Below are 19,162 nucleotides of genomic sequence, written 5' to 3'. Positions count from 1 at the left end.
ACTTATATCTCTTGTTGGACTACCTCATTTCAATAAAAAATTCTGAATTCTCTTTCCTTTGCTCTCAAACCAATAATTGGTCGACAAATTTGTATTAACAAGCTTTATTACATACTGGTCTTAATAAGAACCGCGGAGTCCTTGCTTAAGAACCTCTGTTGAGTTGTCAACGCTTCGATTTATTTCGAAACGGTGGTAAAAGAAGCCCGACAGATTAAGTCCTATTAATTCTGAAATAACAAGCTTGAACATTTTACCTGAGCAAAAAAAATTAACATAAGGTGGCAATAAAACATTCTTATCCGGCGAGAGTATACAAAAAGTTTTGTTTTCATCTACATCCTCCACTCGAAAATACGAAAACGGCGTTTCAAAAATTCCAACTTAGAAGAGCGTTTTCAAAAAGTTACGTTTTCGGTCACCGTTCTCACCGCGGATACGTCCGGATGGAAAGCCAATCAGCAAAAAAAAGTTGCTTTTTTTAAAAAAAAAATAGTGGACGGGGCCTTAGATAATTCAAAAGCAGATGTTTTTTATTTTCTCAAATTCATGCTTCAGTTAGTCTTTTCTATAAATTATATCTTTAACATGACAGTGACATGATAATAATAAAAATAAACATCTGTTGGATTTCAAACGATATCGATCCAATAGACCTCACTGAATGATTTAAATTGTGTAAAAGATCTTTGAGATCTCTGATATCATTAATTAAATATTCAAATGATCTCTAATGAACGTGAGAGTACAAAATAACTAATTAGGAATAGAAGATCTAACATATTGCAGATGATCTATAAATGGCTATCCCACCATAAGATAATTAATTAGCTTTTCTTCCTGGATAATATTGCCTTTAAATCCAGGAAAACTTCGAAATAATAGTTCGCAAGGTAGAAAAGCATCAAAAAGAAAAACGATAAACTCAGACGAAATAAAGAAGATTGACAAAAGTGAAAAAAATGAGGCCAAATTTGTTCAAAATGTGCCACAGCCTCTTTAAAAATCTAAAATACTTCTATCAAACTAAAACAATGTATGTTGGTCGTGATGATTATCTAAATACATATGACTAATATTTAATGGCCTGAAATATGACATGGTTTGTAAAAAAATCATTTTTTTTTGAATTTATGATTTTTATCATTTATTCCTTGAGTTGTAATTTATAAATGTCGGGAATTTGAGGCTCGTATTAAATGTTTAATCAAACCAAAGTTAGCAGTTTCTCGGTATGGTCTGATCTTCAGTATAGTATCGATTTTAGGGGTCCTCTGGGCTAAAATTAAGTTCGAAAAGATCTGTGATGATCTTGAAGATAAAACTCAAACGATTTAAGAGATCTGTTACCAAAAGATCTGAGAAATATCTTACAATTTTTGAACATACAAAAGCTTCTAACGAAGTAAAATATCTCTTGTGATCTTAATGATCCAAAAGATGTTAAAGAGATAAAACATATAGACTAACGATCTTAATGAATTGAAATACTTCTGACGATTTTAAACGTCTTAATTTTCAAAAGGAACAAAGAGTTATAGATACAGTTTAGGTGTGACGTCACCAGTGTTTCAAATATGGTGTGCCAGCCGGCAAGCTCGCCTTTTTCTCTCCTGTTGCATTTGAGCGGGACAACTATCTTTTCTTAATTCAGGAGGCTATTTTCACGCAACAAAGGTTGGTATGCTACATTTGCTTTTTACGTTTCTTGTATTCGTTCAGCGACTTCAGAAAAAACGTTTTTTATGACAATTAGAGATGTTTTAAGTGACGGCTGCTATTCATTCGTATTATTAGATATTTCGATATTTCTGAGTTGAATGAAAAAGGAATAAACAATTCACAACAAAGCTAAGCTATGCCCCTTTCACGGCATAGCTTAGCGGTGTTCTTCCATTATTGTAAAAAAATGCTACCTTTCAGCAGCTCGAAAACTAGTTGGCACCTGTTACTGTCTCCCATGCAAAAATAAAAATTTCTGTTGTCCCTCAGGAGCAGTTTGTTGACTGGCCCTATATTGTAGCTCAGTTCACATGGGTTGAACGCAAATTATCCGGCGCTCTTTCGGTTTTCGCCACTTTGAACTTTGTAATGTGCAAGACTTTTGTAGAAAAACGTTATAAAATTAGCATTGGTAAACCAAAGTACGAGCCGATAAACTCAAGGAGGATAGTTCATCAGTATTACATCTTCTGCACATATGCGACTTAAAAAGCTCAAGATTTCAGTGACGTCTCAACTTTTGGCTTAAAAGTTCAGGATTTAATTGAAAATTTGAAACGTTTATAAGCGGCAGTTTTGGCGGGAACTACACACACGTAGTGTTGTTGGAAATTAACTATTTATTACAAGGCGCTAGTTCACTGGCAAAAGAAGACTGTTCCTCCTTACGTTAGATAAATAAAGGGATAGAAGATTTTTTTACAAACGCATTTTTTCAAGTCCCATTCTTATAGATATAGGCAGCCCCCTTTTTCATATTTTACTCTCTACCTTGCAGGCATCCCATTTCCACCGCACGGGTTCCAAGATGATGTCTTTTTCATACCAATTAATTTTATTGGTCTTCCTGTGCTTCGAGTGTGGATACGCAGGTTTGAGAAAAAGTTACTATAAATGATAACACAGGAAAACCTAAGAAACGTCAATTACTTCCCCCTAAAGACGTTATTTTACATCTAAAGGGATATACGGAGACGAATGTCCAGTTAGGATTGCTCAGAAGACCTCCCCAGCTTGTCAACGGAAACGCTATCAGCAGCTTCTGGCCAATAGGCAGCTCTATCAGTTGGCACCAGTCCCCGGCTTAGAAGATGAACCAATCAGATTGCTGAACATGACATTTGACAAGCAGGTAAGCCATTAAAAGGCTTGAAAAATAGAAAAGGGTTGTATCTAAACTGAAACTTTTTTTAATACCAGAAAGACAAAAGAACTTTAAAAACACGTTTAAAGTTTACGTTTTATCTCGTGAAGAATTCAGACGCGCCATTTGGTTTACCATGCGGACAGGCAAAAGGCCTCTCTATTCTCCCAAAAAACTTTCTATTTCCTGAAGAGAGTTTACGACCCATCGTTCGACTGAGTGAGGGAGTTTGATTTTGCAGCACACTACTCTAACTCCTACATTAAGCTACGCATTCACTCGTTAGAAATACCAGAATAGACAAGAATTTTCATAGAACAGGCCCTTTTTCTTTATAAAATGGTTTCTTGTCAAGGAAAGATCGCCTTGAACTCTTGTCCACCGATAGTGTCTTATGTAATGTTCTCTCCAGTGCATTTTTGTCAAGTAATGCTTTTCGGTTTTTTTCTCTCAGTTGTCCGTCTTCAGGAAGCACCCGTTTGAAATGTGGGAGTTTAACATCTTCTTGACAAAAACCAAAGGCGCTTCGGCCGTCTTTGAGAAGTGGGCAAAGCTTAATGCAGGACAAGATGTACAGAGTTTTGCGGACTTTGTCAAGATATACGCCTTCTTCCGTAAAGCACAAGCGGCTTTTGGGGTAAGGAAACTGTAGCACAATAGGATTAATTAAGAAAACAAAATTAAAAGTTAAAAGAAATAGTAAATATGGCTGCTGGCACGATTACCAAGTGAATATATATTGAGTTTACATATACAGTGAATATATACTACTTATTAACCGAGAGTGAGGTCATTACAGGGGAATCTCAGACCGAGGCCTTGATGTATTGACCGAGCGACAGCGAGGTCAATACATCAAGGTCGAGGTCTGAGTTCCCCTGTAATGACCGAACGGACGAGGTTAATAAGTTATTTATTATATGGCCTTTATTAAGCACTATTCAAAAAAGAGTATAATCAAGGGAAAAAACACTGGAGGTAAAACTCGCTCTCTGTGGCTCTCTTCGTCGCTCATACTAAAGAAGTATCGGTATGCTTATATTTTTCTTTCAGTTATTTAGAAGATAGTTTTATTTTGTTGGCATTTTTTGTTGTTTTTGCCCCCTCGCTAGTAGGTTTTACTCAGAACTCAAAAAACCGTCGAGCCGAGAAAAATTTTCATAATGCCCGGTCATTACAAGAAAATAATGCCCGCTCAGCAGCCAATCAGAGCGCGCATACTATTGTAGCCATATAATAATCCAACTTATTATATGACTAGCTCGGTGAGCGGTCAAGATGAAGCGAAATTCGTGCTCTGATTGGCTACCCGAGCGGTCAAGATGGAGCCATCTTGACCGCTCGGGATCGCCCGCTGTGTTCCCGCAAGCGAAAAAACTTTTCAGTTCCGTCGACGCTACTACAAAAAGCTTTTACGTCGTAAACTTGAGCTATGAAACCATTTCCCGAAACAACACAAATATTTTCTGTCTGTTTCTAGCGAAAGGAAGTCCGATAACAAAGAAATAGGTTTTAAAGCGAATGAAAGCAAACAAATTAAACTACAAATGTTAACGAGTTACGTGAATTTTATTTGCCGCAAAAACCGGCTAATACAAAAATTAATTCGCAAAGCGACTTCAAGACATGATATCAGTTTTGTTTGGCGGAAAAGGGAGAGACTGAGGACAGTGGCATACCTGAAGAAGTACTCGGCAAACTTGTGTAACATCTTCAAAACTGCATAAAGCGGACGGCACGGCGAACCAGGCACTGCAAGCTTATTAAACATCTTTTCAGCCTCTACAAACGCTCACGTCGAATAATGGGTGGGTCGAACATTTAAATTAATGATATAGAAAAGTTCAAGCTTTTCCCGTGAAGTGGAAAGTCCCAAACGCTTTCAACAATCACAATTTCAGCTCGTGTCGCGGCAGGTTTGCACAACTATAAAAGCGCCAGAAGCGAGCAAATACTCTGCAAAACATCCAATACTCAAAAGCTGGTGGCCAGATGGAATGGACATTCTTGTTTCAAGGCTTCAAAGTCAACGTTGATTCGAAAATTTAAGCAATTTCGATATCCTTTTGCTGGTTAAAAAGAGCTAAATTTCGATGTTGTCGCATCGTGTTTCTTCGTCTCGATTCATTCAAGAATTTGACAGTCACTCATTAAACTTTTAAACCAATGAAATGATTTTAGCGCGCGTCATTGATTGTGCATGCAACTGGCTTCCTTTTCAGTGCTCGAAAAAAAGTCATACAGTCGAAGCTCTCTTATTAAACGGACACTCTCGTAAGCGGACAGCCCTTCTTACAGCCGCCTTGTTTGAAACCCCGTTTTATCTCCCATACAAACTCTGTATTTTTACATTCTCGTAAGCGGACATTCCCGTAAGCGGCCGCGGACACTTTCAGAGATTACGACTTAAGGCCGATTTACACGGTACGACTTTGTCGCATGCAACATCCTTACGACAGGCCTACAACATGACTTAGGAGTTGTAGGTTTGATTTACACGACACAATTCGTGTCGTAAGCTTGTCGTAAGCATATCGCAAGCATGTCGCATGCAGCTAAATCGTACCGTGTAAATCGGCCTTTAGACTTTTTCTTTGTTTTAAAGCTCCCGTAGGCGGACACCCCAAAGAAAATCTTATTCACAACCTCTGTATCTTGTTTTTATCAATCAACTTCACATCGTCATTCGTCACAATGATTTAACAGTAATTACAGTACCATATTTCAGTGCTTGTTTTGTTGTCATCCATGACCGTCCGGTTATTGTTAGCTGGGCAAGCTCCCGTAAGCGGCCATCTATCCCCTACACCTCTAGTGGCCGCTTACGAGAACCATTCTCGTAAGCGGCCAGCTCCAGTTGCGGACACTTTTTTCGCGTCCCGAGGGTGTCCGCTTACGAGAGCTTCGACTGTATAATAAATCCTTTATTGACCAAGCTTGTTCGGTCAAGATGGCAGGATATTGGCCTCGTTCTTTTTTTGCGTGTTTATGGACCTCGACTTCGTCTCGGTCCATAAACACGCAGAAAAAGAACTTGGCCAATATCCTGCCATCTTGACCTCACGCTTTGTCAATAACCCATATGTATCATAGAGCGGAGTTCGAGAGGCACTGTTTACACGGACACGGTTTCATTTGTAACCGCGTCGAAAGCGATGCGGTTACGCCTTTCGTTTACACGGCACCGATCGAGACCACTACTGAAACCGGGTCGTTTTGAAAACGCTGTCAAAAGTGGAGCGTTTTCAAAACGATACGGTTTCGTTGGACGTGTAAACGGTCAAAAACGACGAAACCGCATCGATTTGAAAACGGCCATGTATTTTGGCACGAACTGGCTGGCTTGCGAAGGGTAAACATGGTGAAACACGCATAGAGAGCAGTGCTTGCTTATACAATCACATTCGAAAACAGTCGGAAAATCGTTATATAGACTCCGTGTAAACACTTCGAAACCGTGTCGTTTTCGATGCGGTTTCGAGGTCATGAAACCGTGTTGATTGATAACCGTGTCCGTGTAAACGTAGCCTAATAGCCGCGTCCGTGTAAACGATGTCTCAGTCTTCTAGCGGTTAAACGGCCGCAGGTGGGTTCTCACTATAGCAAACTATACAGGGAGGCTCCGTCCGAAAGGAGTACCTTTTTCAGGCTGTAGGTATATACAAAAGAGCCTGGATTTCACGAGTTGAAGAATACAAAAGAGTAGCAAAAACTGCCATTTACTGAGTTATTTTATAGGGCCTTTCAGAATATCTCGGTTAGACCCACCGAACAGTTGATTCATTTAAGTATTTTAAGATGTTTTTCAAGTGAAAAACAAAATTAGAAAAAAGATGCAGTATTCCTTCTGTCGGTACGTGAAAGGGGTACTGTTTTCTATCGCGTTGAAAGTATACGAAAGGGTTTCTTTTTCTGTCAAAAATGGTATATGAAAGGGTAAGGGTTTGGCGGAGCCTCCCCGTATAAATAATAAATAAAAAAAATAAATAAAAAAAATTCAGTACCCTCCCCCTAACCCGGGTCTAACGGCTGAAAGGAAAGGCAAGAAATTGTTCGCGTCCGTCTTCTGCCTTAAAATCGAAAAATACTTCTTTTTTCTCACAGGATCCGTTCTTTAAAAATCCAACTGACGAGGAACCATTCCAAGACCTCATTACACAGTGGAAGAGTGACAAGGTGTTCGCTGAGCAACGGCTCGCGGGCGTCAACCCTATGACACTGATGCGAGTTACAAACGATACAGGTAAATACATAACATTAGAAAAAATAAAACTATCCACACCAGAATAAGGAAAGGGGTCTTTTCACTAGCAGACGAGTCCAAAACTATCGGTGTAAAAAGAAACTTCAAAATCATAAATGTGATAGACAAAGGCTTCAAATTTGACTTTAAATCGCTTACAAGGGTTTAGTTTAATGGACAGTTTTCTAAGAAAATTAAGATTCACTATTCTCTAAACTTGATAGAATGATTTTGTTTTCCTAAGGTTACAGTGTAGGCTGTTCCAAAGAACTGCATTGCTATAGCTAAAATATTTTCCAAAGACTTTTTTAAAACATTGTTTCATCGATTAAGCAATAGGCAATCTTTCGAGTAATACTCCTAGCAATGTTGGCTAACCGTTTCGAGATAACTTTCACAAAAAGTTGCGCAGTGTTGAACTGTTAGACAACTTCTATGGATAATTTGGATACAGCATTGTCACGAATATTAATGTCCATAGAAGTAGATCCTTAAAACATAAAATGGCGGTATTCGTACATTGTTAGTCATATGGTGTTTCTTTTTTTTGTAGGCAATGTTGGTATCAAATGGAATGAGCTCAAGGAGAAACTAAACCAAGAATTTGACTGGGATAATCTTATTAAAAAGACCGCAAAAATGCCGAAAATTTCACTACGAGAGGTAATTTTAAATTTTATATAAGATAGAACTTTTTCAGTTACCTTTCTTAATAGATTTTTCCCACATATAGCCCTAAAGAATTTGAACATATACTTAATTTTCTTTTTATTTATTACAATAAGAAACATAATATAAAATATTACAGATTCTCCTCCGACAAATGCTCTGGTAAAATCGTATTTCCAATAGTTTTTACCTTCAAGGACGCGGTGTACCCTGAGAAAAGGAATATGGCGGGAACTCTGCCTTCGTTTCGTTTCCAGCGTCAGCTTGAGGAGCGCACTGTTCGAAATTTAGTCCACCCTCAATCGCTCACGTTTTATGGAACCCTCTGGGAATATAGCGGTAAATGTACGATTATTACATACAGTTTGCTTTGCATTTGATCCAACGCACAGGCCATAGCAAAAAGAATGGTGTTTGCATTGCGGTATCCGCTGTTAGATAACCTGCCCGCCATGCCAGATATCATGGAATCTCGTCCTGGTAGAAAGATGTGGGAACCCACTTCTCCGATAGCGTTCTTTGCTGTTCATCCAAAGAAAAGAAGCAATCTGGTACCGATAGCCATTCAAATGGACGTCAAGCCTGGTATGGACATTATATATAGGCTCCTGTCCGTCCCACTTGATTTGGCGCGATAATATTTGCACTTCTTTCAAGCTCGCGACAGGAACAAAACACTAGCTTAGGGACTGGGTCACAGGAGAGAAAAAAAAAGAATAGCAACTCAAAAGTAAATTTCCGAAAAATTTAAGGTGGCTCTGAAACCGCTCTGGAGAAATGTTTTCAACTTTAAAAAATTTGTATCTAACATGCTGATCATTACTCAATAATAAAAAGTGGGAGTCACGGGTTCGTTTTTGAGTTATAAGCGCTTAAAGGGAAAATTAAGGGTGTTTTTAACAGGTCATACTGTTGCTATGGTAACCAGTGAAACTAACACAACTTGTTCAGCAGTGATTGGAAATTTGTTTGATACTATTGAATCAGCAACTGATAAAGATTTGAAGTACTGACGCATCAAAGTATAAGAGCTGGAAAGTGCCGGAAACCGTTGTGAGCCTCCTTTTAAAAAAATCTATTTCGAGCCTTATTTAAAACGCTCCTCAGTAAATTCACCCCGAACACATAAAGCAACTAGGAAACAATAACCTTCTCTTTTCTGTACACTACTGTTTAGTCTTTTGCAATCCAGTAAAAGCCTTAAAAATATGCCATCTGTTATATTTCTAGTTTATTCTTGCCTTCAGAAGCTTAAGCGGTTCACGACATCCGTTCTTTTTGTACTACAGCCAAAAAATCTTAAGAGACATCAATAATTGCGTTAATTTTCTTCACTTTGAAAATTTGCCCCCTCTCTCGCGTTAATTTCCTTTATTCGAAAGCAATTTTCCCTCCAATTAGCGTTAATTTCAAAGACCTTAATTAACAGGAGCATTAATTTCCTACAAGCCTAAGCCTGAAGATAACAATCTGTTGGACTTCCTTTTAATGAATTTAAGTTATTTTATGCCATTGTAAAATATTATCTTCAGGTTGAAACAGATTAAACTTGCAACATGTACACGTGCTCATTTCCTTATTCAAAAATTTTAAGTTTTTAAAGCCGCGTAACAGAAATTGTCTACTCAAACTTGATAGAATCGCACAAAATGTTTCCTGTTTCTTAAATATCATTTACTCATTGCATGTTGAAGGTTCTCCGGTATACACCCCTAAAGACAAAGACCTCTGGATGCTGGCAAAGCTCAGTGTTCAGGGCGCTGATGCGCGCTACAGCCAATTACTCGAACACTTGGCCAAGACGCATATTCTGATGGAACCATTCTGTGTCAGTAAAGACAGACAACTGTCTAAGAGACATCCACTTCATCAAATGATCAAGTACCACTGCAGAGGAATCAGTATTACGGGCAGACCGGGCTTCGAATTATTGCTAGGAGAAAATGCAATTTCGCACAAGCTTTCACCTTTGGGGCAGCATGGGACGATGAAAATTGCTTTGAGGTCGTTCAGGCAAATGAGTTGGAAGGATACTGATTTTATGGGAAATATCAGGGTAAAACTTGCGTGCCTTTATAATTAACGGTTTCAAAATGTTTTTAGAGGGAGTGGGTGGGGATGCTGTTGACGATTTTCTCAGCTTCCGGTTGACATTCCCCTGACCCATGAGCAATTTTTATGTGAACATTTTTATTTGCTCGTGTATCAGGGGACTATTATATTTGCTGAGAAGCTGGCGTGTTAGCTTTTATGGGACAATTAAAAGTTGTCACATACGAAAAAATGCTCGTTTCTGTGTATCTCTGGATTCTCTGCTGTCGGAAGTCATTACTGGCGCACTAAATTTTGAACTGTTGACAAATAATTGTTGTGCCATCTACACGATTAAATAAATTTGTCACATAAAAATTGCCCGTACGCGTGTAAACCCGGATTTAGCCATCATCAAATTTGCAGATCTCTGTTATCAGATAAAAGTTCAGTTAAACCCCTCTCCAGACCCTCTTGGTAAAGGTTTGTTTTGCTTCTAAGACCACTGCATGCAAGTGAGTTGCCCTTTCAGATAAATACAAATCAATCAATCAATTAATTAAGGGCTAGTACTAAAAGCCGGACGGGACGTTCGATTGCTAAAATCCGGAACGCACAGAAATAACCGTAACATCGGCATTCTAAAACAAGGCTAACTATTCTGCACTCAGTTGGTGTAATGAGACAATACCCGGACACCTTGTAAGGCTGAATAGCGCTCCAGTTAGCCTTAATAGCGTTCGGTTAGCCTCACTAGCACTCCATTTAGCCTCACTAGCACTCCGGTTAGCCTACTTTAGCTTGGGTTGCTTGCGGTTAGCTTTTATAGTAGGGTTAGGATTTCTATATATCGTCTGGATAAAAGCAGGCAAACTACTATTTTTAAAAAATTTACAACAACTTTTAGTTTGTAACAAGACATGTTTCGATCGTTCAACGATCATCGTCAGTTGTGAGTTCGTTTACAATTGTGGTTGAATTTTTACAAGCAATAGCGTAACATTTCAAACGTGATACATTTCAAATTCAACGTACAGCATTTAAATGTGCGAGACATGGAACAATGCGCGCGAGTCTTAATACACGGCAAAGAAATTAACCAGTAGAAATAACAAAGTAAATTACAATTATTACTCAAAATGATGAAAATAAATTAAATTAAATTACAAGACACTTATGTATAAGAAAATAACATAGTACTAAAACGAAAGATGTAAGTCAGCATGTTTGAGCTGCTTATTTAACGTTGGGTTTTCCCAGCGGATGTGGACAGCCTCTTTTAAAATTAGTTGCAGTCTATTGGGTGCGGAATCCACAATAGAAAAGCAGTTCTTAGATGAAAGCCTACGGCATGCTTCAGATTGTTGCAGATGTTGGAAAATGTGTGAGTTCCTGTCCCTACTCAGATGCTCACGAATGCGCGTTGAGAGATGACGGCTAGTTTCGCCGATGTAACAGGCATTACATCCTGCACAAGAAAATTTGTAGACAACGCGCGAACGGAGATCGAGAGGCACAGGATCCTTCACACTGAACATGCTACTGACTTTGAAAGACGAAAAAACTAACTTGACTTCAATGTTAGTACAATAACGGTAGACAAGTTTACGTAATCTCTTCTGAGCTTCTGCAGAAAAGGATCCTACATAAGGTAGCTTAAAATAATAAGATGAAACGGGTTGTCGAACCCGAGAGCTATTTGATGAGCGGACTTGAGCTCTGCTTACATATTGGTTGACAACCTTCTCTATAATGTGAACAGGGAAAAGGTTTTTACGTAGGATAAGAGTGAGGTTCTTAAAAAAATTCTGTTGAGCTTTCATGATGATATTAAAATATCATCATGAAAGCCCAACCAGGAATTGTTGATTTTGTAGACCCTGTCAACCTGTGTTCTTACAAGACCAATTTTGTAAGAGAATGTAGTAAAACTAAACTAGTTCATCAGGAGTCCTGTGAACGTTTTCTTACGGAAAACTGAAGTCTGGAGATCAAGAGGATTGTTATGAACTAAGACATTTCTATATATGAATAAACAAACAGGATCCTGGCAGCTTTTTTTTATGCATTCCGGGTTTTAGTATTCCGGCGTTCCTGGTTTTAGTATTCCGGCATTCCGGCGGAATTAGTAACCTGTTGGTTCCTTCAGCGTAGGCAAATGATTTGCTTTTTAAGACCACTGCATGTAACTGCTGACTGCCTCTGAAATTAAAGTTAATTAATTAAGTAATTGTTAATCAATTTCACTGTCATTATCTTTGTTTTCAGAGACGTGGACTGGGTTCTGGATCCCTTGATTATTTCCCGTACAGAGACGATGGTTTTCTGCTCCACTTTGTCATTTCAATGGTGGCCAAGCATTACGTCGAACAGTAAGTGACAGCGGCTAACTTTAATTTACTATACATTTTGCGCGGGGGGGGGGGGAGGGGGGGGGGGGGGGGTGCTTTATTCGAAATCATTTCTCTTCAAGAAATGAATGAGCCTGTAGGTCAGTGATAAAAGAGAAAAGGAGCCACATTTGCAGTGGAAATACTGTTATTGTAATAGCGTCTCTTTATTATTAGTGGTAGAAGCATTGCTTAGCAGCTTACGTGAAGGATCCAGACAGTGTAAAACGCGCTCCCAGCTCTTTCCACACTTATTTCGAGATCTCTTATCGAAACCTGGTAACAAGAACAGAGAAAGAGTACACCCAGAGCTGCCTGTTCACCGACAGGGTCTTTGCGCGAAAAACAGTTGGCTCTAGGGATACTTGATTTGATTAAGCTTGATTTTAACAAAGGGAGTTTGAAATATACCCAACCAAATCAACAACAACAACAACAACAATTTATTAAAGTATTCCCATATCTATACATGGTATTACTAAATAATTTACATTGTATTGAAAGAACATGTAATGATATTAAGTAAATAACATGGATTGTCGATTTGACATACAATCATAGACATACAATTATAAACATACAATCATAGACATACAATACAATCATTGACATACAATCATAACCGTTTTAAATTTCCTATGTTATAGAAAAGTTTAAATCGGTAGATTTGATTGGTTAGGTTTTAAATTTCCCTTGCTAAATTCTAGCCAATCAAATCATGTGTCCCCAGAGCCACCTGTTTTTTGTGCAAAGGCCCCGCCGGCTAAGAGGGACAGGGAGGCTCTGGGGACGAGAATAGAGTGCAAAGCAATGGCTGGTAAAAGTAGCACATTATGCTAGTAGCACTGCCCGTTCTTGGACCAAATTAGCTAAAACTGTGCTCGATTTTCCAAATTATGCTGCTTTTCTTTAAATAGTGCTCTTTGAAAAACATGGCAAATAAGTCCAAACAAGAAACTTTTATTTTCCTCGCCAATTTCCACACTTTTCTTTTATGTTTGTTCTGTCGGAGTTTGGTGATGACCATCGAACAATATCCTCTAGTTGATGATTTCGTTAATTCTCATCACCTCTCTGCTTCATAGTGGAATGATAACGCAAGGAGAAATTTCATAATGATCAATTTTCCTTCCTCCAAGGTACTACAAAAGTGATGACGATGTAGTGAACGACTTTGAGCTGCAAAACTTTATGAATGAAGTATCGGCAGATGGTATTGGGAGTAATGGAGGCCTTGGAAACGTAAGACCGGACACATGTGCTTAAGGACGTTCGCGCAAAAATCTTCTAACATTGCAATTTCTCTTAAACTTTCACCACTGCTAGTTTACGAGTTACTCGTATCAGAAATGTAAAAAAAAATTGGGGGTCACCGAATTCGTTTCCGAGATACGATATCTGAAAGAAGGAGCTTATTTGGATGAATTTATTATGACCTCATCGACTTCTGGCGACAAAATATTTTAAATGAATTGGTGCAGGCCAGCTTTCTTTATTCAAGTGGGTCTTTTGAACAAAAATATTTCGCTTTTGAGGACCCTTAAGGCAAATCTTGTCTTTAAGAACTGCATTTGCGAACATTCAAGACTGCAGAATGTGACTGATTTCATCGCGCGCGAGAAGAGAAAATAAAAAAAAACATACTTCCATCATTCAAATTTGGCCCATTTTTTCTCAATCGGTAGAGATTTATTATAAAATGTGGGGGTCACCGATCATTTAAGAGAGGAAACCGAAAAGCGAAGTTAACGCAGCAGCTACCTACCATGTGTGTTGAGGAAGTTTTCTCAGCGCGCGCGCTCATGGCGTGACGTTGCGACATGAACTACGTGCGCAGTAAGGATGCGCATAAACAATTCGCGCGAACGTCCTTAAGCCTCTTTCGAAAAAGAATTACCACCTTGCCTTTATTCCGGCATTATAAACGTTATCAAGAGATGTCTTCATCCTCTCATTTTCGACATTCTTCTCTGTGTTGGGAAACAAGAAGCTTAAAGAAGTTTAAAACCGGGTGGTTAATGAGACGAAACAAAGTCTTTTTTGTTTTATGTATTTATGGATCTTTAACTCCATAGAGAACCGTGTGGCCGGAGTCTGATGGGTTGTTATCCGAATTTAAACTTTGCTCGCAAGTAACAATCAATCAGGTCTGTCGAGTGGGGGGGGGGGGGGTAGACGGAGCTAATGGGAGTGACGATGGAGAATTGAGTGTGCTAAGAAACAAGTGTGTTTACTACACCTATCTGTTGTCTTGCAGATCAAGGATCTTCCTTGTAACCTGACCTCAGTTGACAGTCTTGTAAAATTCCTTACAAGATTCTTGTGGCAGTTGAGCGGGCAGCATGCAGCTGTTAACTTTCCTCTTGCAGACTACGGAGCCTTTACTCCTAACATGCCTCCGAAGCTTTACAATGATTCACGAGTCGCTGATGATGTGTTCTCCTTGTACAACCTTCCTAATGCAAACATTTCAGCGGTAAGCGCCGGCTCCTGACCAGATGTACTGGGGGGGGGGGAGGGGTGGGGGGGGGGAAGCTTTCTTGGTTTGGAAAAGGGATCTGGAAGAGAACAACATTTGGGGCCCTTTGGCTACTGTCGAACCTTCCCAAAGTTACCACCCCAAATAAAGAAAAACATATTAAAAAATTAACCTCTTTATTTATACCAAAAATGTCAGACCTATGTGGTTGCTTGCAAAAATAGAACTCACGAGAAGTTTTGTATTTTGGAAGATTGTTGCTTACGGGAGTTGGTCGCTTATAAGACTTTCGACTATACCGACTTGAAAAGCAACACTGATTTCTGTAGAGGTGATTTGACTTTTAGTAACTTGAATGGCCAGGCGTACGAATTTCTGTGGCTAAGCGATCAGAGACGCAAGGTGGACGGGTAGAGGCACCGTTTTTAGCAACTCTCCCGTATTCTTCTCGCAACAATGGTCACGCTCCGCTCTTTTCGATGAAGATTATTTCTGACATAAACTCACTTTTTTTTGTTTTAACAGTCAAGCGCCATGGCTCGCATTACAATGGCCAACTACCGTTTTGACAGTCTGTTTGACTACGGAAGTCAGCTTTCCGACAAACCTGGACGTGAAGTGGTAGTAAAGTGGTTTAACTTCCTTCAACAAAGCCTCCAGCCGCACTTAGAAAAGAGAAACCTACACAGGCTCAAGAAAGGTCATTTAACCTACCCATATCTGCTACCACGCTGGGTTCCCAACGGAATACAGACATGAGGCAAACTGGAAGGTGCATTTAGATGTATTCAGACATGGGGATATGCGTTAGAAACGCTTGGTTTCTATAATTTAATTTTCTTTGATGCCTTACTTTAGTCATAAGCATTGTTTTACAGTGCTCTGTACGAGGGTTTGGCTACGTATACTTAGAAAACAATAAAGATTTGATTATGGGGCAGAGACTCTTCTTGTTTTTTTTTTTCTTACTTAAAGCATTAAAACACAGAAAACACAGGGGCATACTTCCACTTTTCATTGGATTTTCCACCGGTAGGTTTACCCTTTCATTACACAACTTATATCTCTTGTTCGACTACCCCAGTTCCATCAGAAATTTGGCCTTAACCCTTCAAATTACAATTCATATTTCTTATTCCGCACTAAAGCCTCGTTTTCACTAGCAACGCAAGCACAAAGCGCAAGCACACGCGCAAGCATAAGTGGTTAGCTCAGTTGGTAGAGCGCCGGACTGCTGTGCGGGAGGTCGTGGGTTCGAACCCCAGACCGGACCAACACTCAGGGTCTTAAAATAACTGAGGAGAATGTGCTGCCTTTGTAATTACATCTGCAAATGGTTAGACATTCTAGTCTTCTCGGAAAGGACGATAAACCGTAGGTCCCGTCTCCTGTATCTTCAGTCTTATAACAGGAAACGTAAAAGAACCCACACACTATTCGCAAAGAGCAGGGCACGAAGCTCCCGGTGTTGTGGTCTGGCCTTTACAATACAATTGTGTAGAAAATAACAGTACGTGTAAAGCGCATTTGAACATATACATATGGAAAATGCGCTATATAAATACATTATCATTATCATTAGTTTGTGCCAAGTGAAAACGAACGGCGATAAGCACAAGCATAAGAACACTATGTTTACTAGTTAGAAGGCTCCGTTCTCGACTCCGTTTTCTCGGCAAATATGGCGGCGGAAACTCTCAGGCATCGAGTGTTGTCGTCTCTTCTACTCTTGTGACGAAGAAAGCGAAAGTGACTTGAAAAAGGAAGAGAACGAAATATTTCGGGTTATAGATATTTTTTAAGAAGGAAGAAGTCATCTCCATTTTTTCGAGCCCACGCTTGTACCTTTTTTGGTTTTGTCTTTAAATTCCCTACACTCTTCCGAACAACTTTAAAAACTTTTATAACAATCAACTGCGGCCTCCGCTACTTTGTTTAAATGCTCAGAAAGGGAGGGATTTGGATCGAATGCTTTAATTGGCTAGACACGGCCATACGTAAACAATTTTCTTGTGCTTATGCGGTGTTTTGTTTTCACACGAACGCAAGCACAAGCGCAAGCACAAGAAAAGGAAAAATTTTGATCCTTGTGCTTGCGCTTGTGCTTATGCTTGCGTCGAAGCCGTTTTCACGGTGAAGTACGAGCTGTTATGCTTGCGCTTGTGCTTTCGTCTCTAGTGAAAACCAGGCCTAAGTTTGCTCATTGCCGGTGACAGTTAACAATAAAGGAAAAGTCCGCTTGTGAACAATTTCGCGCTAACTTCAAGTTAATTACGGAATTAAAATATATCAGTTCTTTGCTGATCTTAAATAGAAATCTCGGTGAGTCAATTCGCCAACTGAACTCAAATTAACCTCAATAAAATTAAAAAACACACTGCGGTGACAAACATGACAAGACAACGCATGTCAAATTAACCTTTTTTTCCTGTTAGTGTAAATTAATTTAAACCGTGAAACAACCTCTAACAATAAGTCCTAAATAGTCAAAATCCGCAAAAATAAAATTAAAGACGGTATCTAAATGTTTAGTAACTTTTTTTCGGTTTTTAAACCGTACTTAAAAGTAAAACCGGTCTTTTGAATTTCGTACTCTGATCATATCCCCTTTTTCCTTGCTGGTTGGACAGTTGTTGGTAATATTTCATAGAGGAAGTCTACAAGAAGGAACATATTTTCAAACTGAGAAAACCTTTAAAGGGGATGAAAACCTGGAGAATAGATCAAGCTTTCAAGCCTCGCTATCAAGTTGCAACCGAGCCTCGCTTTAAAGTAGATAAGCAGCTGGAAACGGCGGCTATTGCAAACTAAAAAAGTAACATTAACGTACAAGAACCTACGTAATAGCTGATGATTTGAGGCACTGCTAAAATAAAAATATATTCTACGAGTTTTTGTATGCCATCTTGCGAAACTACCCATGTTAGTTCATTTATGGCCGGTCCTTTTAGATAAACAAAAATCCCGGAAGATAACAATTGAAAGCAAAATTATTATTCTTTATATCACAAAACGATGCACAATTATTACAACTGAAGAGCCAAATTTACGGCGATTAATAGCAAAGAACGACAAATTATTGTGCTATTGTCATTTATTACCGCCTAATTTGAACGGTAAAATTCCCTGTTAACAGAGACTTCTTTTAATTCCGCTATTTTTTTTCATTTTACGTTATTCCGATACAAAATGTAAGCGGAAAATTAAGGAGACTCTACTAACATGGAAGAATTTAGATTGCTAAAGCAGGATTATTGTGCTTACAATTCACATCTTTGCCGTCTTGATATGATTCCTAAGCAACTTGAATTTAAATTTTCTTGTGGTTTTCAGTTTCACCTGCATTCAAAACTGAAAGAACAGGATCGCGTTATTATTTATTCATAACAACAGCCCAGATTTTATAACAACAAGTTTCAAACATGGCCGCCAGGACGCCCTCTGTTAAAACAACTCTTCTTCTTTTCACTAAAGATCAAGAAGAAAACTGCGAGAAACTGCGAACAGTTTTAGAAAGCGAATCAGACGGCGACATTTGTGTGGTAGATTTAGTGGATATAGCTCTTTGTGGTTTATCATTGGAAGAGGAACTTCGAAGGCGTTGCGATTGTATTGTATTAATCTGTTCTCCGACAGCGACACAGCTTATCAATGATGAAAAACCGTCGATTTTTGTGACAAAAAGTGGGCAAGAAGTAAACTTTGATGGGAGAATTATTAGCAAAGTTCTCAAGGAAAACGATGGGAAATTACGACGTAAACTAATTCCTGTATCGTTTGTGGAACTGCCATCGGTTTTGCATAGAGGCGGAACAAGACGAAAGGGTCGACACAGTGCGATTTCTTTTGAGATCAAACAAGGGGAGGTCACAGAACTTATGCTGGAAGGTGATGTGCTAGAATCACTGATTGATATCATTAAGAAAGTGAAAACATGACAATGGGCAACGAATTTCGTGGTAAATTTAGTTTAAATACAGTTAGGTAATGCCTTATGCCTTCTAAACATGCGAGAGATCAAGCATATCGAGAAGCATTGACATTTTAAAATTTCGGCCGGATATACCGTAAAATTCCGGTTATAAGCCCCCCCGGTTATAGGCCCATCTACCTGAAAACAAAAAAATACATCCGATTATAAGCCCCCCCCCCCCCCGGATATAAGCCCCCTCCGCCGGATGACAGTACTGAACAGGGCTAAATGTTGCTTTATTATGCGTTTTTAACCTAAAAAAGTATTTCGATCAACACTTCCGTGGCTCGTTTCGAAACCTTTTTTTTGTTCCGCTTATAAGCCCTCCCGGATATAAGCCCCTCCGCTTATAAGCCCACAGAAAACCCCTTACGAAGTTGTATAAGCCCAGGGCTTATAACCGGAATTTTACGGTATACAAGATTAGCTTCTATTGGACAGTTTTAACGTGCTATTAAATCAATTGTCCGCTAAATAATGTCTTGGATTCTAATAGTTGTTGAAGACAAAT

At 39.1% G+C, this 19,162-nt stretch overlaps 2 protein-coding genes across 2 annotated transcripts; both read left to right on the top strand.

The window, feature by feature from the left end:
• Nucleotides 1–2,484: 2,484 nt before the first annotated feature.
• Nucleotides 2,485–15,880, top strand: LOC144639280 (polyunsaturated fatty acid 5-lipoxygenase-like). The gene is made up of 11 exons (XM_078498585.1): nt 2,485–2,594; nt 2,685–2,854; nt 3,321–3,503; nt 6,971–7,109; nt 7,663–7,772; nt 8,171–8,363; nt 9,473–9,834; nt 12,078–12,181; nt 13,339–13,441; nt 14,457–14,675; nt 15,204–15,880. The coding sequence occupies exons 1-11, from the start codon at nt 2,531–2,533 to the stop codon at nt 15,435–15,437; spliced, it is 1,881 nt and encodes a 626-aa protein (XP_078354711.1). The 5' UTR covers nt 2,485–2,530; the 3' UTR covers nt 15,438–15,880.
• A 2,143-nt stretch (nt 15,881–18,023) lies between these two features.
• Nucleotides 18,024–18,669, top strand: LOC144638714 (uncharacterized). The gene has a single exon (XM_078497937.1). The coding sequence runs from the start codon at nt 18,101–18,103 to the stop codon at nt 18,614–18,616; it is 516 nt and encodes a 171-aa protein (XP_078354063.1). The 5' UTR covers nt 18,024–18,100; the 3' UTR covers nt 18,617–18,669.
• The last annotated feature ends 493 nt before the right edge of the window (nt 18,670–19,162 follow it).

The sequence above is a fragment of the Oculina patagonica genome, chromosome 14, assembly GCF_052425735.1.
Source record: "Oculina patagonica isolate OP01 chromosome 14, crgOcupat, whole genome shotgun sequence".
NCBI classification, from domain to species: Eukaryota; Metazoa; Cnidaria; class Anthozoa; order Scleractinia; family Oculinidae; genus Oculina; species Oculina patagonica.
The sequence above is the reverse complement of the archived record's forward strand: the minus strand, read 5'-3'. Positions and strand labels throughout refer to the sequence as shown.

Coding starts and splice junctions, on each gene's coding strand:
- LOC144638714 (XM_078497937.1), top strand. CDS start 18,101: ATGGCCGCCAGGACGCCCTCTGTTAAAACAACTCTTCTTCTTTTCACT.
- LOC144639280 (XM_078498585.1), top strand. CDS start 2,531: ATGATGTCTTTTTCATACCAATTAATTTTATTGGTCTTCCTGTGCTTC. Junction 8,364..9,472: donor TCAAATGGACGTCAAGCCTG/GTATGGACATTA, acceptor TGCATGTTGAAG/GTTCTCCGGTATACACCCCT. Junction 14,676..15,203: donor CTAATGCAAACATTTCAGCG/GTAAGCGCCGGC, acceptor TTGTTTTAACAG/TCAAGCGCCATGGCTCGCAT.